The sequence below is a fragment of the Neomonachus schauinslandi genome, chromosome 16 (assembly GCF_002201575.2).
Source record: "Neomonachus schauinslandi chromosome 16, ASM220157v2, whole genome shotgun sequence".
In the NCBI taxonomy this organism is placed as follows: Eukaryota; Metazoa; Chordata; class Mammalia; order Carnivora; family Phocidae; genus Neomonachus; species Neomonachus schauinslandi.
This window is the reverse complement of record NC_058418.1, coordinates 14,068,168-14,094,695: the sequence shown is the minus strand read 5'-3', so window position 1 is coordinate 14,094,695 and position 26,528 is coordinate 14,068,168. Positions and strand designations below refer to the sequence as shown.

Below are 26,528 nucleotides of genomic sequence, written 5' to 3'. Positions count from 1 at the left end.
CGCTGTCCCTTAGGGCCTCAGAGCCCTCTGCTGGGTCCCTGCCTCTTTCTGGCAGATTGGGGTGGGAGCAAGAGAGGATCGGCTGGTAAGTCTCTATGGTCCAGGCCTGGAAATGGCATAAATCATTTCCACTTCTATCACATTGGCCATTACATGTGAAAACTCCATCACGTGGCCACACCGCAGCGCAGGGGAGGCTGGGAAACGTAGTCTGGTGTGCCCAGGAAAAGGAGGTGGTTTTGGTGAGCACTCGGCAGTCTCTCTGCATCCCTTAAATCAGCAGGAGTTTGGTGGGCACTTACCACATGCTGGGCCCTGGGACCACAGTGGTGGAGGGGACAGATGAGCCCCTGTGCTCACAAAGCTGACATCCCAGTGGGGGCAACGAGCAGGAAGCAGATGAACACACATGTTCTGTAACAGTTCTGTAGGAACTGGTCTTTGCTATGAAAGAAAACCAAAGCCCAGTTCAGGGAAGAGAGAGCATCAGGCTCTGCTGCTTTAGGGTGAGGTGGTCAGTGAGGGCCTCTGGGGAGGGGACTGAAGCCCTGAGTGAAATAGGGGGCAGTCCGTGAACACACCTGAGGGAAGAGCCTTCCAGACGGAAGGAGCAGCAGGTGCCAAGGCCCTGAGGTGGGGGTAGGTCTGACCCACGCAGAGGAAAGCGAGGAGGCCTGTTTGGCTGCAGCAGAATGATCAGGCGGGAGGGGGCAGATGAAGTTAGAGGCCAGAACATGGGGCCAGACTGCGCAGAGCCTCAGGGAGGACTCTGGTTTTTCCAGTAAGTGAGATGAACCACAGGAAGGTTCTAATCAGGGAAGGGACATGAAATGGTGCGTGAAATGTTCACAGCCTCCCTCCGGCTGCATGTAGGGAACAAACTGGGAGCCGGAGGACCAGGGGGGAGGCTGTTGCCGTGGTGCAGTGGGAGGTGGTTGGTGGTGGACGGGCCCAGGCTGGAGCCGTGGAGGACTGGAAGTGGCAGGTCCTGGGTCCCCTTCGAAGGTGCAGGCCACGGCATTTGCTGTGGGGCTGGACATGGGTGTGAGAGCAGAAGCAGGGTCCAGGGTGATTCCAAGACTCTCTTGTGGGGCGGCTGACAGGATGGAGGTGCCTTTACTGAGGCGGGGAAGAAGCGGATCCGGGAGGGAAGGCCAGGAGCGCAGCTCTGTATGCGTTGAGCTTCCGCTGTGGGCGGCACCTTGAATGCGTGAGGTCGTGTATCCCTCTGAGCAGCCCCACGAGGCAGGGTTATCACCCACCCAGCTTTACAGATGTGGAAAATGAGGCACAGGAGAGCTGTGTCATTCACCCAAGGTACCATGGCCAAAAGTGAGGGAGCCAGAGCTTAGGTGTGGGGAGGACGCCGGGAGGGGAGGTCCACGCCCCGGCTGTGGAGTCTGGGATGACACACTCGTCTCGCCTTCCAGGGGGAGCCTCCGTACTCCAGTCACTCCAGCAGCAACACCCTCTCCAGCAACGCATCCAGCAACCACAGCGACGACCGCTGGCTGGACCCCCTGGACCCCCTGGAGCCGGAGCAAGACCCCCTCTCCAAGGGTGGCTCCAGCGACAGTGGCATTGACACCACGCTCTACACCTCCAGCCCCAGCTGCGTGTCCCTGGCCAAGGTGCCTCGGCAGGCCAAGCCACACAAGCCCCCGGGAAGCATGGGCCTCTGTGGGGGCGGACGGGAGGCCGCTGGGCGGTCCCACCATGCAGACAGACGGCGGGAGGTCTCGCCGGCCCCCGCAGTTGCTGGCCAGACCAAGGGCTACCGCCCGAAGTTGTACTCCTCAGGCTCCAGCACCCCAACGGGCCTGGCAGGGGGGAGCCGCGACCCGCCCAGGCAGCCTAGGTAAGCCACTGCTCCTTACCCCGGTCCTTCGGGGGAGCCCTGACCACCGTCTCATCCCCCCGCAGTCCCGACATTGGGGTTCCCTTCCCTAGATACAGGCTCGCAGATGGGTGTGCTTACACACTAGTTTGCTTCCAAAGTTGGGAGGCTCGTGGACCACCCGCTACTGCCCATCGTTCAGCCCTCGGGTACCCTGGGTGGAGGGCAAGAAACCCCTGGCTGTCTGCTTCATCTGTCTCTGGTGCGCTCTGACCCTGTTTCTCTTTCCTTCTCTCTCTGCTTGAGACTAGTGGTTTTATGCTTTCTGAGGGTAACTGAATGTGTTAGGAGAGTGCATTTGGCTGGCGGTAACAGGACATCTGACCCACAGTGGCTTAAACAGACAGGTTTCCCAGTCCCCTGATGGGAAATCCACAGAGGGCAGAGCCAGGCTAGGACAGCAGCTCAGGGAGGGCCTCAAGGCCTGGACCCCGGTCCTTCCTGTGTCACCATTCTTATCATACTAGCTGCAGCTTCCTCGTCTGACATAGCCGTGGTGCCCTTGGGGGGCATGGAGCCAGAGAACAGAGGAAGATCGCTTCTTGTAGCTCCCTTTCTCCAGAGAAAGCAAAAGCTTTCCCAGAGCCCTTTGAGCAAGCGGTGTCACGAGGAGGTCTGAAAGACCACGGTTTAGTCTGCCAGCCCCTAGAGGGCCGTCGAGCACAGACTGCAGGATCCTGCTCGGAGTTCCTGATTCATTAGGTCAGAGCGGGGCCTGAGAATATGCATTTTGTTAAGTTCCTGGTGGATGGTGATGCTGCTGGTCCGGGGACCACACTTTGAGAACCACTGGTGGCCAGGCAGGCAGGCAGGGGAGTAAGTGAGAAGGAACTGGCATTGGTGAGCCATCAGTCTGGGGCCTAGACCGCATACGCTTTCAGCATCAGATGAAAGCCGTGAACCATCTCCCAGAAGAATGCACGGAGGTGGGAAAACGCTTCTGCCCTCACAGGGCTCACGTGGTTCTGGTACGTGTGTCCCCTCGAGGTCTGCGACCCCAGGCAGGGATTACGCTGCTGCCATCCCTGGTGCAGACCCCGGAGGGGCCAGCCCAGGACCCTGATACCGGGGGGGTCCTCCTCTCCTTTGGTTTCCTGATGCCTTTGCCAGTCCTCAGACCTACGGCCTCTCTCCACACAGGACTCCTGCCCCCAGGCAGTGGCCTCAGGCCTTGACCACAACCTACAGTGGCCTTCGTCCGTGTCTCTGCAGAAATAGCTGTGTTTTTTAAAAGGCGAAGCAAAAATGCCCCAAACAGTACTTAGCCTGTGTGTGAAGCACTCTGATGTAGTCTCATCTGTTGAGACCGTGAATACATCTCAATACCTCCTTAAATGATCTCATGACTTAGCAGTGGTTCTCTGACAGATTTGGAAACCACCGTGTTTGAAAGTGCTCCACCCCCTTGCTCTGGTCCCCAACCTCCCTGAGTCAGGGGTCTCAGGGCACAAGATGGAGAGGGCACAAGTTCCAGTGAGCTTACTTAGGCCCTGGCTCAGCCCACCTCCCCACACAGGTAGTTCTCAATCATCTAAACTCTCAGACTTTTGATCAGCTCCTTCGTCCATTCATTTATCCATCTGTTTCACTCACAGATAATTTCTTAGGGATCTGTTGGGTCACAGACGCTGGGGTGGGAGCTGGGGAGAGATACTGAGCAAATGCAGACGAGTCCATCAGGCCATCACTGAGACAAATGTCAAAGTGCACCCACCCAGAAGGACTCTGCACCAGGAGAGTCCTGGGTGCCACGGGGGTCCCAGGTCTCAGTTCTCCTAGTCCCTGTGCTGGGCATGGGACCGTGTCAGTGAATCTGAGCAACTGTAGGGTTTTGAAATCTATGATATAAAGGCAGCAGCGCTGGGGAGTAGACTGTGGCTGAAGCCAGGGGGTGGGTATAAAATTACCCTGTGTCTGAGAGAAGGATTTGCTGAACCCAGAAATGAAGGGAATAAAATGGGAGAGGAGCCCACTACAAAAGAGGGGCCTGTGGTTGGGAACGTTAATTTGCATACAGACAATTGATGCTAATTGCAAATCATTCTTATCTACTCATTAAGCTGCTTCCCGAAGTTTTCTCCTAGGCAACCAGGCTCTAGTGTGGAACGGCATTTCTCAAAATGGGGTGCTTGAGGTGATTTGGGTGGTACAGGAGGAAAATGTGTTTTTTTAAATGGATATATGTTTGCTTTAATGAGTATTAGGAAAATGTTCTCCGCCAATCCCCTGCTTTTACAGATATGGTCTTGGACAAGCTAAGGAAAAGAAAATTAACTGAGTTGATTTAAAGAAACATCTGCCTGGTAGATGAGAGGATGGACCTCCTCCAGGGTTCAAGCCCTCCCTCTGCCTTGCCTTGGCTGTGTGGCCTTGGGTAAATGACTGAACTTCTCTGGGCCTCAGTTTCCTCGTCTATAAAATGGGGGGATGCATTGCATGCCTCTACTTCCTAGGGATGCGGTGAAGACTGAATGAGCTAATGATTGTAGGGCCCTTAGGACAGTAGTGGGCAGTATACCCTGAGCCTGCTGTCATTGAAATCACAGGGGATTGTTCTAAAACGAACTAAATCAGAATGTTTCTCCCGGGCCATGCCTATTACAGGCAGTGCTGGGGACAGCACAGTGACTTGAGACAGCCCCAGGCCTGCCCTCTCGGGGCTCAAAGTCCAACAGGGGAGACAAGCCCTTCCCCAGAGAGTGGTAGCCCAGAGTGGGCAGTGTCCGGGTGAGGGAAGCACCTGGGATGTGGGAGCCTGAAGGAGGGGCCAGAACCCATCATGGAAGGGGCTTTCCTAGAACAGGAGGGTAGAGTGTCCCAGACAGAGAGGATGTGCAAGACCCACTGTGGGCCCCGCTCTGCTGGCCCTCCCCCAACCTTACCATCTCGGCAGGGGAACCAAGTTCCCAGACGGTCGCTGGGCACCTGCGTCCCGAGAGGCCCACGCGCACCTCCACTGTCAAGGCCCCAGGCCGCCCACCGACCTTGTGCAACCGCTGCCCTTAACCTGCTTGCTTGGGCTGAGCTGCAGGGACAGCCTGCTGCCCAGCCTCGGCTCCTCAAGGGCAGGCATGCGCGCCCCACAGCTGCTCTTGGCTCTAGTTCCCCAGTACTTTGTAACGGAGCCCCCCCCGTGTTTGTTCGCACAGCGAGTGCCCCGTGTGTGCCCGGCCCCTGCTGGGTGCTGCGGGCACGCGGGGCCCCTGCTGTCCTGACACTGACCAGATACCACGGAGACAGCAGGCAAAGAATGATAAAAGTAATGACTGGATTGTGCTCGGGGAAGGCCTGGGGAGAGAAGACCCGCTGGGGTCTGAGGGTGGATGTGGGGCAGGGCTGGAGGGAATGTCTGACCTATAGCCTGAGGGGCAAAGGGAGTTTCCGTGAGGAGGGGTCATTTCTAAGATAAAAGCAACAAGGAGGAGGGAGCAGGTGAGTGGTTTCTGAGGGGCTGATGATATATTCTTGACCCAGGGTGCAGTTATATGGTGTCTGCTTTGTGACTATTTCTTAAGTTATACGTATATGTTTTGTACACTTTGCTGTATATGAGCTATGTGCAGTTAAAAAAGAGAGAGAAAGGGGCACCTGGGTGGCTCAGTCAGTTAAGCATCCAACCCTTGATTTCAGCTCGGGTCATGATCTCAGGGTGGTGAGATCTAGCCCTGCATCAGGCTCTGTGCTCAGAGGGGAGTCTGCTTGAGATTCTCTCCCTCTGCCCCTCCCCACTCTCTAAAATAATAAATAAATCTTAAAAAGAGAGAGAGAAAGGAAAGATGGGATGTGGAGAGGGTGCCCCTATGAAAGGGAGCATCATGTGCAAAGGCCCTGAGGTGGAAAGGAGGGTGAATGCCGTCAGGTCACTGAACCACACGCTCCTTGGCTCAAGGGTAGAAGCTGAGGGGGCAGCTGATGGGAGGTTTTTCGGGAGGTCAGCAGGAGCCAGACCACACAAGGCCCTGTCAGCCACATTACAGAATTTGGATTCCATCCTCAGAGCTATGGGCAGCAAACAAAGGTTTCAGCAGCAAGGGTAGTAGAGGCAGATTTATGTTTTGAAAGATGGTGCTAGAGATGGGACTGGAGGCAGAGCATCAGGGACAGGGCTGAGGCTGAGATGAGTGAGAAGGAAGGGACCTGGGCCGGAGGACGGAGCAGCTGTGACTGTGTCAGCAAGTGGCTTTGCTAGGACATAAGGAGGGAGGGAGGCACAGGTCTGGGATGGTGCCAGCGAGCTGAGAGTCAGGAGGCTGCTGCAGACAGGGAGTGGTGAGGTTCTTAAGAAGAGGAGAGCGGGGCAGGCCCAGCCCGAGAGGAAGGTTATTCTTATCACTAAAGCACCCACTGTGTGCCGGCGACTTCCAAACATGGTGACGTGGCAGGGAACAGAAGTGTTTCTCTTGTGGAGCTGACATTCTCCCGGAGAGAGAGCAAGACAGACTGACAACTGAGCAACCACGTGATCTCACTATGCCGGGGGCTGATAAGGTCTGGGGAGAAAAACCCAACAGGACAGAGAGCCGGGAAGGCCTCTCGGAAGAGTTGGTAAGGGATTGACCTGGGTAGAGGAAACAGCAAATGCCATGACCCTGAAGGTGAACTCATCTGCAGTGCTTAAGAAATGGTCAGGTGGCCAGAGAGGGGGGGAGCAGACAGGGCAAAGGGGGGAGAGTGGCAGGAGGTTGGTTTTGCAGGGTAGGCCAGAGCCCAGTTCTGGGAGGCTTACCAACCACGGTCAGCCGCTGGGATTTGGCTTGGCTCTGAGGGACGTTGGGAGCCATGGGAGGAGTGCGAATGCATGATCTGACTTAGGTTTGAAAAAGATTACTCTGGGGGGCAAAAAAAAGATTACTCTGGACAATTTGAAGGATGGAAGGAATTGAGTTTACCCGCAAAACTCAGGGACTGCCAGGAGAGGGATGGGTCAGGCCGTGCCCGAACAGGGAGACACCCGCCCCCTCCCTCCTTGTGCTGCAGCCCTGCCACGGAGGCCTGTAGCGGCTTGTGCCCATCGATGATTTCAGGGACTTCGCAGATGCTCTCTCCAGACGTTCGTCATGGGAGCCCAGCTTCCAGGCACACGGCCAGGCGTCAGCACCCGCTGTGGGCACCGCAGTGGGCCGAGTGATCCCAGGCGGGCAGCCACCTGGCCCCCTGCCCTCTCCTGAGGCAGCACACGCTCCAAAGCTCCCTAGGTTTCCAGAGCAATTTGTCAGAGCTGTGAAGGGGCACTCAGAGGCCCTCGGCTCCACGGGGAGCTGCCACGGCCAGGCAGGAAGCACGTGGTTTTGCTTCCCCAGGCTAGGCTGGGAGGGAGTCCCCGGGGTACCGTTCTGGGGACACGACCCTTAAAGGCAATGCGAGGGCCTCAGGATCCACTGGGGTCACGCATGACAGAGATCCACTTGGAGAGTCACAGTCAGTCTGGGCATGGAGCCCAAGCTCTCTCAAAGAAAGTGGGGAGCAGTGCAAAGGCCCCAGGGCCAAAATGTTTCTAGCTGGAAAGAGTTTCCCCGGCTGGAACCTGGTGAGTGGGAGGAGCTGAGGGCAGAGGGGGCCGGCCAGGTGGCGTGGGGCCTCCTGGGCAGAGGGGAGGACTCTGACTCTACCCTGAGTTAGGCGGAGCCACAGAGAGTCCTGGGCAGAAGAGGGCTGTGATCCGACTCAGGTGTTCACAGGCTCCCTCTGGCTGCGTGTGGTGGGGGTTGGGCAGGAGGAGGTTGCTGCCGTGATGGGCATGGGGTGGAGGTGATGAGCACTGATTGGATTCTGCATCAGTTTGACCCCATGTCCTACCCTGGAGCATAACTCCAGCCACAGGCAGGGACTGGTTCAACTCTCAAGGCCATGCCAGACACCAGGCCGAGAGGGCAAGGTTGGTCCAGCAGTTAAGACCAAGCAGTGAGGAGTATGGGGGGAGAGCAGTGTTATTTCCGGGACTCTGGCCTCAGACTACCAGTGTCCAGATAACAGCTCCACAGCTGTCCCAACTCTGTGATCTCCGACAAGGCTCCTTAGTTTCTCTGAGGCTCAATTTTCTCATCTGTAAGATGGGGTTAATAATAGGATCTGTGGTCTCTGGCTGCCAGAATGAACCAACATCATGCATTTAAAGTACTTCGCACGGGGCCTGAGACGGCGCTGGGTCCAAAAATAGCCCCCTGCTGCTAGGTTTCGTTTGCACTTACCACGTATTTATCGTGACTGCCGTTGTCCTTGAAAGTACAGGCTCGTGGTTAAAAGCAGGGTCTCTTGAGCCAGACTGGGTTTGCATCCTGGCTCCATCCCCTACCAGCTGCATCACTCGAGGCAAGTTATTTCATCTCTCCGGGCCTCAGTTTTCCCACTTGAAACCCGGGGCTGGTGTAGCTCCTGCCTTGTGGGGTTGCCAGGACGATTAACGAAGGGACGCCTGGAAGATGCTTAGTGCAGGGTCGCTCCATGCTCACGGGCTCCGCATAGCCAGCGCCGTCCCTCCCTCCCAAAGGCTTGTCGCCCACCCGGGGCCACCCACCAAGACTCGAGTGTTGAACGTGTGCGTGCAGATCTGGCTTCTCCAGCCAGCCCATGGTTTTTTCAGCTTTTTTCGGAAGCCACAAAAGCTTTTCCTCGCACAGAATCCTAAGTGCTCCCTGAGACAACACAGATAAGCGTGTCGCCTCTCCGGGTGCAGGTGGGGTGGTAGTGCAGGCACACCACATCCATTCACAACTTTGCACACTTGACCTCCGGCGGTGGTGCTGCTGGTCCCTCGTTTCTCGGAGGAGGGGACAGGCTCACTGAGGGGAAGGGAGCCTAGCTAAGGTCGCAGTGTGTCGCTCAGAGCTGGGGTTGGAACCCCAGGGTCAGGTGAGCGGTGCAGCCCGCGTTCTCGTCCACCGCACGGTGCTGCCTTGTTTTTCAAGTCCTGGCTGAGGCCCGGGGAAGGCGTCTGTCCGTGTCAGTGCTTCAGAAAGGGATCGGTAGGTGGGGTTAAAAACTCCACCCCGGACTGGGTACCTGGGCTCATGGTCCACGGATGTGTGGGAAGGGGCGCCCACCTCAGGGCTGGGTCGAGAGACACAGCATATTCCGGGGGATCGTTCTGTGTTGAGGCCATACTGTATGCGAAGGACCATCTACTCCTGAGTCTTGGAGAAGTTGAAGATAGGGACACAGTCATGGGCATGCCTTTGGCTACAAGTAAGAGAAAAGCCCAGCTCAGCTGAAGCAAGTCTGTTCTCTCACGGAATGAAGTGCCAAGTTAGGGAGGGCCCCGGGACTGGGTAATGTATTGACTCAAAGACCTAAGTTCTTTCTCTGTTTTGTGTCCTGCCTCCATCAGCCTACAGGCTGGTTCCCCTCCATCTCAAGGTGGCAGTCCTTCACCCAGGTAGTCACGGTGTCCAATGGAGGAGAACGTGATGTTTTCTGCAAGTGTTTTTTGTTAGCGAAGAAAGCTTCCCCAGAAATCACCCAGCAGGGGCGCCTGGGTGGCTCAGTTGGTTAAGCAACTGCCTTCGGCTCAGGTCATGATCCTGGAGTCCCGGGATCGAGTCCCGCATCGGGCTCCCTGCTCAGCAGGGAGTCTGCTTCTCCCTCTGACCCTCCTCCCTCTCATGCTCTCTGTCTCATTCTCTGTCTCGCAAATAAATAAAATCTTAAAAAAAGAAAGAAAGAAAGAAAGAAATCACCCAGCAGACAACCCGTAGACGCACTCCCTGACATCTCACCGGCCAGAAATAGGTTACAGACCCACCCGTACCCCTCCCAGCAAGTGACCTCACCCAGTCAGGACTTGCCCCCTGGGCTGGGTGGTGTCAGGTCACCTCCCTCAAGCAAGGGATGAGTAAAATCAGCCTCTGTTTACAGGTTGAGGGGGGATTAGGCCGACACCCACAGTGTCTGCGGCAGCACCTGAGGAGGGTCCAGCGCATCTCGAAGGAGGCAGTGGATGGAGCCTGCTGGTAGAGGCAAAGGGCGTTCGTCTTTTCCCCTTCCTTCTTTAATCATCTCTTGTTTTTTCAGCTCACGAAAGCTGAGTGAACGTGCCAGATGGCCAAGTAGAGAAATGTAAAAAGGTTAAAATCACTAGCGATAGATTCATAGAGTGGACCCCCTGTGGCCATTAAAGAGAGGGGGCTTGTGTGGACTGACACGGACGGATCTACAGAATATATTGTTACGGGGAGAGCAGGGTGCACAGCAAGCTTATCATACGCGGCCATTTATTTTACAAAGGAAAGCGGGAGGGGCGCCTGGGTGGCTCAGGTCATGATCCTGGGGGTCCAGGATTGAGCCCCACCTGCATCCCGCTCCCTGCTCTGCTTCTCCCTCTCCCTCCCCCTGCTGCTCCCCCTGCTTGTGCAAGCGCTCTCCCTCTCTCTCAAATAGATAAATAGAATCTTAAAAAAAAAAAAGTGGGAACCATACACACTCCCTCTCACACCCGTGTGCTGTGTGTGCCCAGGCTGTCTGCTGAAGAAAGGATGGGTCTCGGTTGCCTCAAGCAGGGAGACCAAGGTGTCAGGTACACTGCCTTTTTACCCTGTACCACCGGTATGGTTTCATTGGACTTGTATTCTGCCCATGTTCCCCTCATTACTCCCTCCAGAGATCACCAGTCTGTGCACACTCCCCCAGAGATTTTCCTCCAGACCTGCACCAGCCCAGTTCTTTCAAGCATTTTTGACCGTTACCCAAAACGGGGGAAGCACTTTACGTTACAACCCCGCACAGACATCCAGAATGAAGTTTCACAAAATGCTGATTATCCTTAACTTACCTCACATCCTGTACACCGATGTTTTTTATTCCTATCTGTCAGGCTTGGGTGTTTTTTCTCCCCTTAATAATGGTCAAGAGCCAGTAAAATGGTTTAATGACCCACAGTTGGGGAAGAAAAAAAAAAACTACGGTTGTAAGAAAGACAAAACAAAAAAAAAAAATCAATAATCCTACACTCTATGTGCATATATAAAAAGAAAGAGCAGAGTCATGCCTTTTTCCCTGCCTGTTTCCACTCAAACATCTGTCCTTGTTTATAAGAAACCTACCTCATTCTTTGAACTGGCTGCATCATTTTGTTTCAGTTTTTTTTTAAGATTTTATTTAATTGAGAGAGAGAGAGAGAGTGCACGAACCAGGGGAGGGGCAGAGGGAGAGGGAGAAGCAGACTCCCTGCTGAACACTGCACGGAGCCTGCCAGAGAGGTGCGGGGCTCCATCCCAGCATCCTGGGATCATGACCTGAGCTGAGGGTGGTCGCTTAACCAGCTAGCCACCCAGGCGCCCCGAACTGGCTGCATCATTTTTGATCATCAGGGTGTGCTTGGAACATCTATTAATCCCCTGTTAAAAGACACCCAGGCCAGGTCTAACTTCCTTTCTTTCTTTCTTTTTTTTTAAGTTTTTATTTATTGTCTTAAAATAATCTCTACAGCCAACATGAGACTCAAACCCACTGCCCTGAGATCAAGAGTCACATACTCCTCCTACCAAACCAGCCAGGCGCCCCTAACTTACCTGATTACACACAGCACTGCGGTGACCATCCTTGTATGTGCCCACAAGTACTTGTGCAGGCTTTTCTGTGGCACAGATTTCTGGGGGGTCAGATGTTAGACTGATGCTACTCATCCTTCAGTTCTTGGCTCAGCTGCCGTTGCCTCCCTGGGGAGGCCTCCTGATCACCCTGAGGTCCATTCCTCGTGTTATATGCTCCCTGGCTCCCTGGGCATCCCCCCACCAGTTTGTAACTGTGGCCCCATTAATAGATGTTGCTAAATCTTAGAAAGCATATCTAGTCAGAGCTCGCTTCTTTTAATCCAGTCTGACAGTCTTCTGTCTTTCACTTTGGGTGTTGAAACATTCACATTTAGAGAAATCGTTGATAACAATTGAATTTACATTCCCCATTTTGCTATTTTCCATATGGTTACTCTCTTCTTGCTCTGTTCTTCCTTTTTTTTTTTTTTTTAAGATTTTATTTATTTGAGAGAGAAAGTGAGAGCAGGGGGAGGGGCAAAGGGAGAGAGAGAATCTCAAGCTGATTCCACACTGAGCATGACACAGGGCTCAATCTCATGACGCTGAGATCATGACCTGAGCCAAAATCAAGAATCAGACGCTTAACCAACTGAGCCACCCAGGGCCCTGCTCTGTTCTTCCTTTACTGCCACCTTTTGTGTTAAATAAATTTAGTGTACCGTTTGGATTCCTCTTGATTTTTTTACCATATTTTTTTAGTTATAATATGCATCTTAACAGTGTAATTTAGATCTAGTAACCTAATTCCAATAAAATATAGAAACTTTTCTCCAGAGGCGCCTGGGGGGGCTCAGTTGGTTAAGCATCCAACTCTTGATTCCAGCTCAGGATCATGAGATCAGGCCCCCGCTTTGGGCTCCCTGCTGAGCGTGGAGCCTGCTTGGGTTTCTCTCTCTCCCTCTGCCCCCTCCCCAACCTCAAAAAGAATTTTTTTTTTTTAATTTTAAAGAAAGAAACTTATCTCAGTATAGCCACATTCCCTTCCCCATCCTTTGTGCTATTTTTTGTCATTTTATTACATTCGAATATGTTATAAGCCAAACAATATAGTGCTGTTCTTACTGCCTTTTACAATCTTATGTCTTTAAGGAAATTAGAGAAGAAATAAGGAAACATAAATCTATAGTCTTATTCTAACCCACAGATTTACCGTCTTGGACCTTTCATTTCTCCGTATAGATTCAGGTCACCATCTGGAGTCATTTTCTTCTTTCTTCTTCTTTTTTTAAGATTTTATTTTTAGGGGCGCCTAGGTGTCTCAGTTGGTTAAGCGGCTGCCTTCAGCTCAGGTCATGATCCCAGGGTCCTGGCTCCCTGCTCATCGGGGAGTCTGCTTCTCCCTCTCCCACTGCCTCTCCTCCCCCTCCCTTTAGCTTGCTCTGTCTCTCAAGTAAATATTTAAAATCTTTCTTAAAAAAGATTTTATTTTGGTGGCGCCTGGGTGGCTCAGTCGTTAAGCATCTGCCTTCGGCTCAGGTCATGATCCCAGGGTCCTGGGATCGAGCCCCCTGTTGGGCTCCCTGCTCAGCGGGAGGCCCGCTTCTCCCCCTCCCTCTGCCCCCTGCTTGTGTTCCTTCTCTCGCTGTGTCTCTCTCTGTCAAATAAATAAACAAAATCCTTAAAAAATAATAAAATAAAATTTAAAAAAAATAAAGATTTTATTTTTAAGTAATCTCTACACCCAGTGTGGGGCTTGAACCTGCAACCTGAGATCAAGAGTCGCACTCTCCGTGGACTGAGCCAGCCCGGTGCCCCTGGAGTCCTGGCTTTCAGCCTGAGGACTTCTTTTATTAATTTACCAGGCAGATGAGCAGGCAATCAATTTCTCCGTCTGTTTATCAGGGAATATTTTTATTTTACCTTCATATGTGAAGGATATAGTTTTGCTGGATACAGAATTCTTGGCTGGTGGTTTGTTTCTTTCTGCACTTTGAAAATATTCCATACCATTGTTTCAAATACGAAGTCAGCAGTTAATTATATTGATGCTTCTCTGTATGTGATGAATCCTTTTTCTCTTGAGGTTTTCAAGGTTTTTATCTCACTGTTTGACTTTGAGCTGTTTTTCTGGATATGAATGTCTTTGTATTTACCATGCTTAGGGCTTGGGGAGCTTCTTAGCTGTGTAGATGAATTTTTTTCATCAAATGTGGGGAGTTTTCAGCCATTGTTTCTTTAAATTGTTCTTCTGCCCTTTTCTCTCCTCTCCTTCCAAAACTCTCGGTGCACACATGTCCGTATGCTTGATGCTGTCCCAAAGATTTTGGTGTGGCGGGAAGGTCCTTAGGCATTGAGCTGGGCAGGAGGATGGCAGGAGCCCCAGCCAAAATGCCACAGATTCCCTCTTTTCTCATCTGATGTGCAGCGGCTTTTCAAGCATAGATGACTCTCAGATTGTCGTATGCCCTTGGTCAATGGCCAGAGTGCCGAAATGGTTGTTTTGTCAATCTTGTGCTTCAGGGGAGAGGATCTGCCGGTCTCCTCATTTGATCATAGTCAAAAGTCCCACCCGTTCCTATTGTTAAATTGACCATCAAAAAGCATTTATTGACTTAAACCCCAAAGGCATCAATTTTCTCATTAAATGCCTCTCACTTGAAGTGGAATTGGAATTTTATTTAAAAGTTTCAAAAAGTCACTTTGTCTAGGGGAGTAAACAGCTGGGTCCCCAACTGTTGGGTTCTGGTTAGCAGCATGAGGTTCATTGTAGCACGAATTCCATGGGAATCAAGCATTTGGGATAATGAGCTGTGGTTTTAGATTAGATCAGCAGGAACGTTGTCTGATGTATAGCAGGTACTCCAAAGTATTTGAATGAAAGGGCTCCTTGGCAAGCTCTATTTTAAGGAAAAAAAAAAACTTACAGAACAATATATTAATGCATCCCATAACAACATAAAATTTTCCTCCTCCCCCCACCAAAAAAGTTCCTACCTCCCTGATCGTATTCAGGTGTATATTTGTAATGCATAGGAAAAGGGAGAGAGAGGGAGAGGAAGAAAGTGTAAGCGAGCGAGAGAGCGAGCAAACTGTAAACTATGGATCTCTCTAGAGACGAGCAGGTAGGACCCCCACCTTCAGCTACGTAGGCTGTGCCCAGGAGATAGGGAATCTCAGGGTGTGTCCACCCACAGGTGGTGACTTTTGTAGATTCGCACAGAGGCATAGAGGGCATTCCTGGGGTGGGACTGGGGGCCGTGTATTTGTATCTCTGTTGTGTGAAGGAACTTTGTTGTTTCCCAAGAGTAAATTTAAACAGATCGCTTTGGGGAAACGGGGAATGGATTCAACTGTTTCTCTTGTTTTTACTCTGCAGTGACGTGAGCTCGCGGGCTGGTTACCCCGTTCAGGTTTACAAAACTGCCAGCACAGAGACTCCTCGACCCTCACAGCTGGCGCAGTCCAGCCCCTTCCAGCTCTCCGCCTCTGTCCCCAAGTCCTTCTTCTCCAAGCAGCCCATACACAGTAAGCACCCGGCGGGATGGAAGAGGACAGATGAGCCCCCGCCACGGCCGCTCCCCTTCACCGACCCAAAGAAGTAAGTGCTCAGACCCCCAGCGAGGTGCTGCAGGAACCGAGCCAGGCATCTCTGGGCACAGGGCGGGGTTGGTGACCCCTCACTGGCTCATTCGGCAGGGTGCCGTGGGTACAGCTGTGGACAGAACACCCTTAGTTGGGGGGTCAGAGCGTCCCTTGGCGGCCTGAGGGGCACGGCTTCCAAGGAGCTGCCATGCCAGAGATGGGGTTTGGGGGAGGCGGAGCAGGATGGAGGCCGAGGAGGAGGGGGGCTGGCTTCAGGATGGATATGCTTAAACGGGAGCAGCCGGGGTTGGCTGGCAGACCGAATGTGGGCTGCGGGGAAGGGCGAGGTTGAAGAACACCCCAGGTCCCGTAACCGGAAGGGCAGACTGGCCTTGAGCTGAGATGGGGACTGAGCGAGGAGCAGGCTTGGTTGGGGAAGAGCCCCCGAGCTCAGTCCCGGGTGAGTTGCGTTCACGAGGCACAGAAGCCATGAAGGAGGCGGTTGGGTCCGGAGTCTGGAGCTGAGGGGAGAGGGTCAGGCTAGAGAGGGCAGTTGGGGTGTTGTCAGCACAGAGGCACGAGGCTGGAGGCACACCCAAGGCCAGGAGTGTGGGTAGAGAGGAGGGGGAGGTGCAGGACGGGACCAGAGAGCCCTCAGTGTCCAGAGAGTATAAGGAGGGGCCCAGGCGAGCGTGTGTCCCGGGAGCCCAAGCTTGACGGGCTGTGAGCCTCATGGAGGTCCCTCAAGGGTGCAGGAGAGAAGGGAAGGGCAGAATTGGAGGGAAACTGTGTGCTCCGCTCGTTTGAGTGCGGAGAGGCAAAAGAGAGGAGAGGAATATGCATTAGGGAAGGATTTCTGTTTCACGTTAGGAGAATATGGTATCTTGTATTTACTGAGTACTCACTGTATACCAGTCTCGGTTCTTAGCTCCTGTAGATGTGAATTAATTCCCTCAATCCTCACAACAGGTCCGTGAGGTGGACCTGTTACTCACCCCATTTTACAGATAAGGCACAGCAGCCGGTAAGGGATAGAGCTGGTTCCGGGGGAGGGGGATTCTGCCCTCCTCCATCCGGTTCTCTGTAACGTCTTTCATGACCTGGATGGGCCCTTCAAATGTAGGGGTGACAGAGCTCAGAAGGAGAAAGGTGTCAGGAGAGAGAAACTGGTCCCTGCAGATGTTGGCAGGCGAGCCTGGGGAGCTCACACCAAGAATCCAGTTCACAAACATCACTGGTAGCCCCAGGCTCTGAGCCTCTGCTCTCCTGATCGGAACCTCCAGCGGCTTCCCCCACTCCGGGGATGGATGATCCAAGCACACCGATGGTACCAGGTGTTCGTGTGGCGTGTGCTATGCCCACACTCCTGCCCAGACCCTGCACAATCGGCCTCCTCTCCCCCTGCCCTCCCCTCCTCCCGCGTTGCCCCTCGCTCTCTCTACTCCACCAGCCTCCGCTGTTCCTCCTGCTTGCCAAGGCCAGGCCAAGCTCGGGGCCAATGTAGGGGTTCTCTAATGGCCTGGAGTGTTCTTCTCCCAGATCTTGCAGCCATCTCGGGGCAGGGGCTTGGTCCGATGTCACCTCCTCAGATGGGCCTTCCCAGCTGTATGTACCCCCGCCGTCACCCTGTCACTTTCTCTGTTCCCCTGAAAGCAGGCACCGCTGTCTTAGTCACAAGACACCTGCAGGCTGCCCGGCGTCTGGGTGCTCCTTCGGTGAACGCATGAATCACGCATCTCGTTTTGATCTCGCTGCCATACAACCCCATGAGATCTACAGGGCCCCCACTTTTTAGGGTGGCCAGAGGGGCAAGCCCTGCAGGCCCCGTTAGGCTCTTCCACGTGGCAGCTGACCTGGCCGTCCTTCCCCCGGGTGCACGCTAGACCCAGTGTGTCACAGTTCTGGAGGTCAGACTTCTGAGATCATGGTGTTGGTGGGGTTGGTTCCTTTTGAGGGCTGTGAAGGGGGATCTGTTCTGGCCACTCTCCCAGCGGCTGGTGATTCCTTGGCCTGTAGATGCATCTGCCCATTCTCTGCCTTCATCTTCACACGGCATCCTCCCTACATATGTGTCTCTGTGTTGACATCTCCACTTTTTATAAGGACACCAGTCAGTGGATTCGGGTCCATCCTAATGGCCTCAGTTTGCTTTGGTTACCTCTGTAAAGACCCTATTTCCAAATAAGGTCACACTCAGATACTTGGGGTTCGTACTTCAACATGTTTTTGGAAGGGACCCATAACACCACCTCTCAGGTCTTAACACAGACATGCCGTCGTCCTTGGGGAAGCTCATTCAAGCCCACGCTGGGCTCACCTTCCACTGACTGCATGCTTCTTCCCTGCCCCGGCACCTGTCCCAGGGCACATCAGACCCTTTTCCTAGCGGCTTGCCTCCTCTGTCCCCCACAGTGAACTGAGAATTCTGGGGGAGCAGAGATACTGTGAGCCCCACCCAGGGCCCAGTACATAGTACGTGCTCAGAAAATATGCCTGGACATATAATAACCCTAAACAAACAAAAAACCCCTTTTCCCCATGATAAGAATTCAAACAAGACTTTTTATAGGTGTGTATGTATGTTTGTTTTAAAGATTTTATTTATTTGAGAGAGGAGCATGAGCAGGGGGAGGGGCAGGGGGAGAAGCAGACTCTCCACTGAGCAGGGACCCCCACACACACACACACACAGGGCTCAATCCCAGGACCCCAGGAACATGACCTCAGCCAAAGGCAGCCGCTTAACTGCCTGAGCCATCAAGGCACTCCTGGATGTGTATGTTTGTATAAACATGTAAACTAAATATATAAAATATATCAATATATAAATATAATAAAATATTTAGGACCACACATAAAATAGTTTCATGGCTGCTTATAATATTCAATAATTTAGTTATAGATACGTTTTTTTAAAGATTATATTTTTAAGTAATATCTGCTCCCGACATGGGGCTCGAACTCACAGCCCCAAGATCAAGAATCACTGAGTCAGCCAGGCGCCCCATATAGATACATTTTTTAAAGCACATGTGGAAGATAATATGCTAATTTAGAATTGCTTTTGTCCACATACTCCCATTTCATAAAGCTGTTTTATTCAGACTCTCTATGAGCATTTTGGAGATAGTGTCTTTTTCATTGTTAAAAGATCCTTCTGAGTCACCTAACCTAGTTTTCCAAAAACATCATCTTCAAGCTAAATTATTTGAGGTTAAACATACTTTTTTTTTTTTCCGTATATGAAGCTGTCACTGAAATTTTATCCCAAGGCACAGGAGCTCATTTGCATAACTTATTTACCTACGTATATTAATCCCTACTTTACCAAGTCCTGTTATAAGCCCTTCACCTACATTGACTCATTTAATCCTCACTATAGAACAAGGAGATGCAAGTACTTTGCCTCCCATTTTCCAGATAAGAAAAATTGAGGTACAGGGGCGCCTGAGTGGCTCAGTCGGTTAAGCGTCTGCCTTTGGCTCAGGTCATGATCCCAGGGTCCTAGGATTGAGCCCCACATCGGGCTCCCTGCTCAGCGGGAAGCCTGCTTCTCCCTCTCCCACTCCCCCTGCTTGTGTTCCCTCTCTCCCTGTCTCTCTGTCAAATAAATAAATAAATAAAATCTTTAAAAAAGAAAAGAAAAATTGAGGTACAGAATGGTTATGTCACTTACCCAGATTCACTTGGTTAGTTAAGGTTAATCACTGCAGATATTGTGCTTGTTGGTTTTGTGATTTGTCCCCCAGGGTCACCACATATTATGACCTTATTCCCCACCCCCACCAGGAGTAATTCCCAAATCTGTCTACTTTCTTTGCTTCCCTTGTCATTGATACCAGTCAGGGACGTCTAACACATCCCACGGAGAAATGCTAATGGCCTCATCCAGCACAGGGGTGCTCCCTTTCCTCCAGACTGCTTGGCTGGGGCTATACAGACCTGGCCTCAGTGATCCTCCAGCAACCCCACTAGAGGGATGCTGTTGTTACCCCCATTTCCAGATGAGGAAACTGAGGCACAGTTAGAAGTACATAGCCAGGTCCACAGCCAAAAGTGGCAGAGCTAGGATTCGTATCCAGCAAGGTAACTAACAGAGCATCTCATCATATGAAAGACCCAAGAAGGACTCCTGTCCAGGGTGGTGACTCCTATTTCCTGAGGACTGATTTCTCGGAGGGGATAGTCTCCTCTGTATTGGGGCACATGCTCTAGTTGACCAAACGACAGAGTAAGCTAGTGAAGAACAGAGAATCTGTGCTCTGTCTCCCACCCCCAGACCTTCTGCTGCAGGCCCCTGGTCAACACTTGGGGAGGGACAGGCCAGCACCTCTGCCTCAGGGGATGGCCAGACAGCCCCATTTTGGCCACTTTGTCCCAGGACGCATTAATTCATTGGCCTGCCTTCTCCTAGCCATTAGAGGGCAGAACAGCGTGGGGGTCAGGATGGAGATCCATTGGCTGCTTACCCCCACCTTAGCCCCTCAACTTCCCTCTCTTTAACCTGGAATGACAGCCATCCCTAGCTCCAGGGTTGTGAGGATTTAGTGAGTTAATCCATTCGAGGCCCCAGCACCACCTTCGAGCTGCCAGGGGCTTAGCAGGTGAGGGTGTGACTGGGCCCACAGGTTTCCCTTCTGACAGGAGGGGCCAGACTGGAGCCCGGCCGGTTGGGAGGTGGAGCAGGCAGCCCTCAGCCCTCCTGGGCACCGCCTCCTCAACGGGCCAGTCTCGGCCGGGCTGCAGGGCTGGAGATGCCACTAATGGGCTAGTGGTCACTGGGCCACCCTGAGAAGCCTCTTTCACAAGGTAGGCACAGCCAAGAACAGGCCACCGCTCTTCCAGATAATGGCCCTACACTTCTCTCTGAGTGTTAAACCAGTCAGCCACACAATGTAGGGTTGTTGTTAGGTACACGTGCTTAGGCCCCACTGGCCCCTGGCCCCGCAGACTCTGGGCCCAGCAAGGAGGAAGCAGAGCCTCCTCCAGGAATGGTCTCTGTTGCCTTTAAGTGTGGAGTGGTGGATGGGAGGGCCAGCCCCCGGGTCACACCTGAGGACCCAGGCCCCCCAAGCGTCCTCCTGCAGCGCCACCGAGGGGGTGAAGGGAAATCCCGTGTGTGAAGGCCACCGGGGCCCAGGAGCGCGTGAGCACAGAGGTGACGTGAGGATTTCAGCAAGTCGTAGGGAAACACCCGGTCACTGTTGGCTGGGCTGACAGGCACTGGTGTCTCGTGGTTGGCACCTGCCATTCCAGCTCCTTCCTCAGATTTAGGTCCAGCTCCGTGCAGCCACGGAAGGAGCGGCGGGGAGAGGCCTCTCCCCAACATCCCCACCCCATAACAGGGCAGCCCCCCTCCCCAACGGGCCTCTCTCCCAGCCATCCCTCCAGGAATATCCGCCTGCCACCTGAGGTGCAGCCCTGCTCTGTGTCCTCACCAGCCACGTTGACACAGCCCCCGGCCCAGAGAGGCCGACAGTGGTGCTAATTGGCTTAATTAACTTGGTCCTGAGGGAGCTGCCCCAGTTGGAGGCCAGAGCCCAGAGTCAGCTGGGGACAGGCCCAGCCAAGTCAGAGCCATCGGTCACCGTCCACCTCAGGCCCTGCTGTCACAGGAAGAAGGAGTCGCTGTTGTCTGGGGGGACCGTACTGCAGCGCTGCCTTTGTAAGTTGTCTGCCCTTGTTTTCTGCTATAAGTGGTGTCATTCCACAACACGGCCAAGTCCAAGTTCAGGCAACGCGAGCAAATCAGAAGTGATGTCTGGTGCTGTCGGGCAGACCCCGGAGAGAAGGCACATCTTTCCGGTGTGCTCTTCGTTTGTCTCGTGAAAGGTAAACCCTGGCCAGGATAAAAACCGAACTAGTACCAGAGGGTTCACGGCACAAACCCAGCCTCTGTCCCTTCCCGGCCCCCAGCCGTCCAGCACCCCCCTCCCCAAGCACAACCATGGCCTTCGTTTCTTCCACGTCCATCCCGAAGTGTTCCAACCGAGACGAGCCCGTGGGACCCCACGTGCTTCCTCCCTCACGCCCCCTTCCGTTGGCCAGTGTGGCTCCCCGTCTCTGCACATCTGCCTTTTTCACTTGCTCTTTCCTCTTCGTATCTCGGGGACAGTTACCATATTAGCACAGAGAAGGTGATCTCATCCTTTTGAACCGGCAGAGAGCAGTCTCTTTTGTCCTCCGGGTCATTAGGTTTTCACAATCATGGGGACCCGAGATCTTGAGAAAAAGGAAACAGGTCGGAATGTACAAGCGCAGTCTGGTTGGTTTTGTTAACCTGGAGTTAATGCCCTTTTAAATGATTGCTTAGAATTTGCCATTTAGAAACTACATCGGGAAATTCTTCCAGAAGAAAAAAATAAGAGCAAAAATGATTGATTTGACGCCCCAAACTGAATTCCATCGTACTCTATTCCCTTTAGACACAGCCTGGTGGCGCAGTGAGAGAGTCAGGCCTGCCGCAGAGATGTGTGCGGGCTTGGGGGTTGGGGCAGGACCTTGTACAGGATGTCTCCTGGCGAGCCAGCCTCCCACCGCAGAATCTCGAATGCCCCATCAGACTCCCAGAGGTCCTGGGAGCTGGGAAGGCAATGTTAGCACATGAACACAAAATTAAACAGAACAGGGAAGAAATACTTGTGTTCTTTTGGCTTAACTTTTTAAAATATCTCTGTGCTTTTTCCTGCTTTATAAAAGTCATTGACACTTCTTAGAAAAGGAAGGAAGAGGGGCGCCTGGCTGGCTCAGTCAGAGGAGCATGCGACTCCTGATCTCAGGGTCGTGAGTTCGAGTCCCACATTGGGTGTAGAGATTACTTAAGTTTTTTTTAAAAAAAGGAAGAGAGGAAGGTTGAAAGGAAGGAGGTAAGTAGGGAAGTGGGTTGGTGGGTTGGTTGGTTGGTTAGAAGGAAGGTTGGCTCCGTGTGATTCGCGTTGAACAGCTTCTTCTGAGTGCTTGCAATGTGGCAGGCCTTGTTCCCAACACAGAACAGAAGGCTGCAGATGAGGTGAGAGTGGGACCACAAACACACAAGCGCCTCTGACATCTCCTGCCAGGAGATGAGCACAGTGAAGCAGCGCACAGGATTGGGTGATGGAGCACGCCCGGGCTGGGAGGGGACACTAGAAGCTTGAGTGGTCAGGCGAGGCCTCCCAGAGGAGGCAACATTTGAGATAAGCTGGATAGATGAGAAGCTGCTATTCATGGGGAATGCTGGGGAGGGCAACTCCAGGCTGCCAGAACAGCCAGTGCAAAGGCCCTGGGGCAGGACCGTGCCTGGCATGCTAAAGGAACATTGGGAGGCCTGTGTGGGAGGAGAGAAGGGCAGAGGCAGGGCAGGGCAGATTGTCAAGGATTTCACAGGCTGTGGTGAGGCACATTTTTGGAGAGCGAATCCCCCAACGTACCCTTCCTTTGGAGCTGAGAGTTTGGTAAATTTTAATACATCAAACTAGGCTATGTGTAAGCTTTGTTTTCTAAAAATGATTTCACACTGTACATACCACTTCTTTATTCCTGTGACATACCGGGGAGAACCTCTTTCTGTGTTAGGTGAACCAGCTCCACTTCTCTTTAATACCTAGATGCCATGATTCCGTGGGGCCTCGCTCTTCCCCTGCTGGCCAATTCTGTGTTTGCTTCACGGACAGGACCCTATTAAGTGTCCCCATATACTTGGCACACGTAGGTTCACACGGCCCTCTCTGAAGGACACATGCCCAGAAGCAGATAGAGTCCCTCGGGCCAAGAGCATGCACGTTTGAAAGTGTTCCGCGGGAGGGCGCCTGGGTGGCTCAGTTGGTTAAGCGACTGCCTTCGGCTCAGGTCATGATCCTGGAGTCCCTGGATCGAGTCCCGCATCAGGCTCCCTGCTCGGCAGGGAGTCTGCTTCTCCCTCTGACCCTCCCCCCTCTCATGTGCTCTCTCTCATTCTCTCTCTCTCAAATAAATAAATAAAATCTTTAAAAAAAAAAAAAAAGTGTTCCGCGGGTGGCTTTGTGCCCCTCCCAGAGGGCCAGCCTCATAAACAGTGTCCCTTTCTTGCCATAGACGGGCTGAAGTCCCGGCCTGCTCCCTCTTCAGGGAAGATGGGCACAGCATGGGACATGCCCTGCACTGAGTCACAGGCTCCACCTCCCCTCCTTGCAGGGGATTCTGGAAAACTGTGAAATCCCTTTGGAAGGGGGAGGGCTGAGCCCCCTTCCAGCTCCCAGGGGAGGAACCATGTACTCATTGGGGTGTATGCTCTTCTTCTGTTTCACTGTGTATTTCTCTCTTTTGGCTCTAAAGCTTTTCATTTGCCAAAGAACACACTTCAGAAAGCATTGTAATGGAGCCAGAATTACCCTAGACCTGGAATTCTAATTTGGGGTGGAATACGACCTGACAGGGAAAAATTTGCCACCCTCTCTTCCTTCTTTTGTTAAAACCCCAAGGTGGCAGCTGAGAAAATGAGAAAAAATGCAAACTTCAAAACATTCAGGAGCCCTAGACATCGTCTTTCTTCCTGGGTCCAAAGACTTTTTCTTTCTTGAGTTAACAAAATGACAAATTCCAGGTGTCACCTTTTTTTTAAACTAGTTTTTTAAATCATCATTATTGTTCTGGCACTTAATTATGGTAAAATAAATTGAGACAGTTCAGAAGGGTATCAGATGAAAAGTGACAGTCCCATTTTTCCAACTCCTAAAAAGATTCCTGACCTCCCAGGGGGTCATGTACCCACTGTTCATAATTTCCCCAGAACTTTTTCTCTGCACTTAAAAGAATATTACTAAACCAAATGTAGTTATGCTCCCCACACACTATACATCTTTTTGTTTTAAGATTTTATTTATTTATTATTTATTTGGGGGGTGGGGGTAGAGGCAGAGGGAGAGAGAATCTCAAGCTTGATTCCGCGCTGAGTGTGGAGCTTGATGCGGGGCTCGATCTCACTACCCTGAGATCATGACCTGAGCCGAAGTTAGGAGTGGGACACTTAACCGACTGAGCCACCCAGGTGCCCCCCCATACATCATTTTTATGCCGTGTCTGTGATATAAACATGGCAGTCAAGTTCGGAGGTGACACCTGTGGGCTCTGCGGCCTGGTGGCCTCAGCTGGAATCCTGACTCCTCCACTCACACAGCCTGTGTGACCTTGGACGCCTGTTGTATAGTTACTTGTTAATTGTGGGTCTCTGTGACTGGAGGTCAGCTGCATGTTCTCTGCTCTGTGTCCCCCGCCTGGAACAGGCACAGCCCAGGGCAGGTTCCCAGGAAATCTTGTGGGATGAATGAATGGAGAGAATAAATTTGATCCCTCTTCCGGCTCACCTCCAGCAGGTGAACGGGAGAAGGCCGCAGTCCCTTCCCCCAAAGGCAGCCAGCCTTCTTGGGTCAGGAGCACTTTGAGAAGCAGGGTGAGCCTCCGCAAGGCCACTCTGACCCTCATCCTCTCATTCCAGGCAGGTGGACACCAATACAAAAAACGTCTTCGGGCAGCCACGGTTGAGGGCATCCCTCCGAGACCTCCGCTCCCCACGGAAGAACTACAAATCCACCATTGAGGACGACCTGAAGAAACTCATCATCATGGACAACCTGGCGCCCGAACAGGAGAGAGATGCGGGGGTATGTAGAAGCTGCCCCCCACCACACACACACACACACACACACACACAGAATCAGGTGGGCCAGGTGGTCGTGGGAGGTCGAGGGAGGAGTACAGAGCTCCCTGTGCTCACTCCGGCCTCCTCCTGCCCGTGGCCTGCACCTGCAGCAGCGGCCAGCCCCACTTTTATGTAGGTGTATGTGGCTTCATAGCCAGAAGTCAGGTCGTCACATTAGTCAGGGGCCAAATCACAGTATAAGCCAGCCTTGGCAGGCAGGTAGGGGATTCCTTCCGCACTAGGGTAGCTCACGTGACTGGAAAGGGATGCTCTTACTGGCTCTCGTGTCCCTCTCCTGGAGCCCAGGGTGGAAGCAGCCTCCACCCACCCAAACTGCGTGGACCAAGAGTGGGGGCGGGGTTCCCAGGGGAAATTCAGGCTCTTGTTACCCAAAGGCAGGGGAACCATCAGGCTCCCTTAGTCCCTCGACACTGTCTGCTTCTCTCCTTCTGGTTATTCGCACTCTTGTGGGACCCAGCTGTCCCCAGTGGTCCCCACCAATGACTGGATCCCATAAGTCCAGCTTTGGTCACACCGCCTTCCCTAACCTTCCCTGGAGCAGGAGGGTGGCAATGGCCTCTGGAGGGCCAGAACCAGGTGGGGAGGGAGGAGGGGAAGAGGCATCCCCAGGGGAAATTTGAGGTGCTTTGAGCAGAAAGGGGCAGAAGCAGATGCTGGGTGGGTAAGACGCACAGCTGTCCGAGACGGGAAGACGCCTGTGAGGACAGTAACCGGGAGCCAGGCCACGACTGTGCCGCGTGACCGTCCGTGTCTCTCCAACAGTCACCGCAGAAGAGCCTGCAGCGGACACTGTCCGACGAGAGTCTGTGCAGTGGGCGGCGGGAGCCCAGCTTGGCCAACCCTGCCGGCCTGGAGCCGGGCCTGCCCAGCGACGTGCTCTTCACTAGCACCTGCGCCTTCCCCTCCAGCACGCTGCCCACCCGCCGCCAGCACCAGCACCCCCACCCGCCCGGCAGCGGCAGTCCCACCGCTGGCCCTGCCGCCAGCAGCGGCTTCCCGGAGAAGAAATGTGAGCACGGGCGCACTGGGGCCAGCGGGGGCTTCGCCAGGGTTGGGGGGCGGGCAGACAGACCACACTGGAGGTCATCAGTGGTGGTGTCAGCCGAGGTGGGGAGCTGGGGCGCGTCGGAGCTTCTGGGGGGTACTGACGGTGCCACCCACAAGAGCAGGGGATGGTTAGCCGAGCATCAGGGGGTCTCCTGGGGGCCACCTAGCTAGAAGTCTGGACTGCCCAAAGATGGGAGTCAGCTAGAGAAGGCTGCAGACAGGAGGGCCCCGAGGATCGGGCTTTCCCTTAGCTGCTCCCCCAGCTCCCTGCTCCAGCACCAAGCAGATGGTTTCGTGAATGTTTATTTACTTACCTGATTCCCCCCAAGTCTGCCAACGCTTGGAGGGAGAAGGTATAAGGGTGTGACTCATCCATTCTTTTATTCACGCAGCAACTATTTACCCAGCATCCCCCACGAAGGGGGCACAGTGCACACGGCCCCCATCAAAGCCCATGCACCGGCTGGGGTGGGTCCTGCCTTCAGCCCCCCCTCCAGTCCCGTATTCACAACCCCAAAGGCTCCAAAACTGAGAGGCGATGCAGAACTTTGGGCCAGGCTCATTGAGCAGCAAAACCCAACCCAGACGGCCATGTGGTGCGAGCGATCATCACTTCATTGCAGGTCACTGGCGTGACTACAGGGTGCTGCCCGGCCTTTCCGGGGGCCATTCCAATAGCACGTGCGCAGCACCCTCCAATGCAGACAGATCTTGACTTCAGAGATGTGTCTACCCCAGGGGTTTTGGCTGAGCCTGTGTCCCATATCATTGAGGTGGAGTCTCCCCAGAGCCTGCTCCCACTCCGTCCCCGGCTCAGCTCAAGGCGAACCTACCCCTCACCACATTACACTGAGACTCA

General features: G+C 53.3%; 1 protein-coding gene across 1 annotated transcript in view; it reads left to right on the top strand.

Annotated features, from left to right (window-relative positions):
* Window positions 1–26,528, top strand: part of SIPA1L3 (signal induced proliferation associated 1 like 3) — a 93,491-nt gene that overhangs the window by 56,276 nt on the left and 10,687 nt on the right. Inside the window, exons 13-16 of the mRNA XM_021701025.1 lie at window positions 1,431–1,858; window positions 14,741–14,962; window positions 24,398–24,563; window positions 25,385–25,631. Of these exons, the coding sequence (XP_021556700.1) occupies window positions 1,431–1,858; window positions 14,741–14,962; window positions 24,398–24,563; window positions 25,385–25,631 (1,063 nt within the window). The remainder of the gene's footprint in view (window positions 1–1,430; window positions 1,859–14,740; window positions 14,963–24,397; window positions 24,564–25,384; window positions 25,632–26,528) is intronic.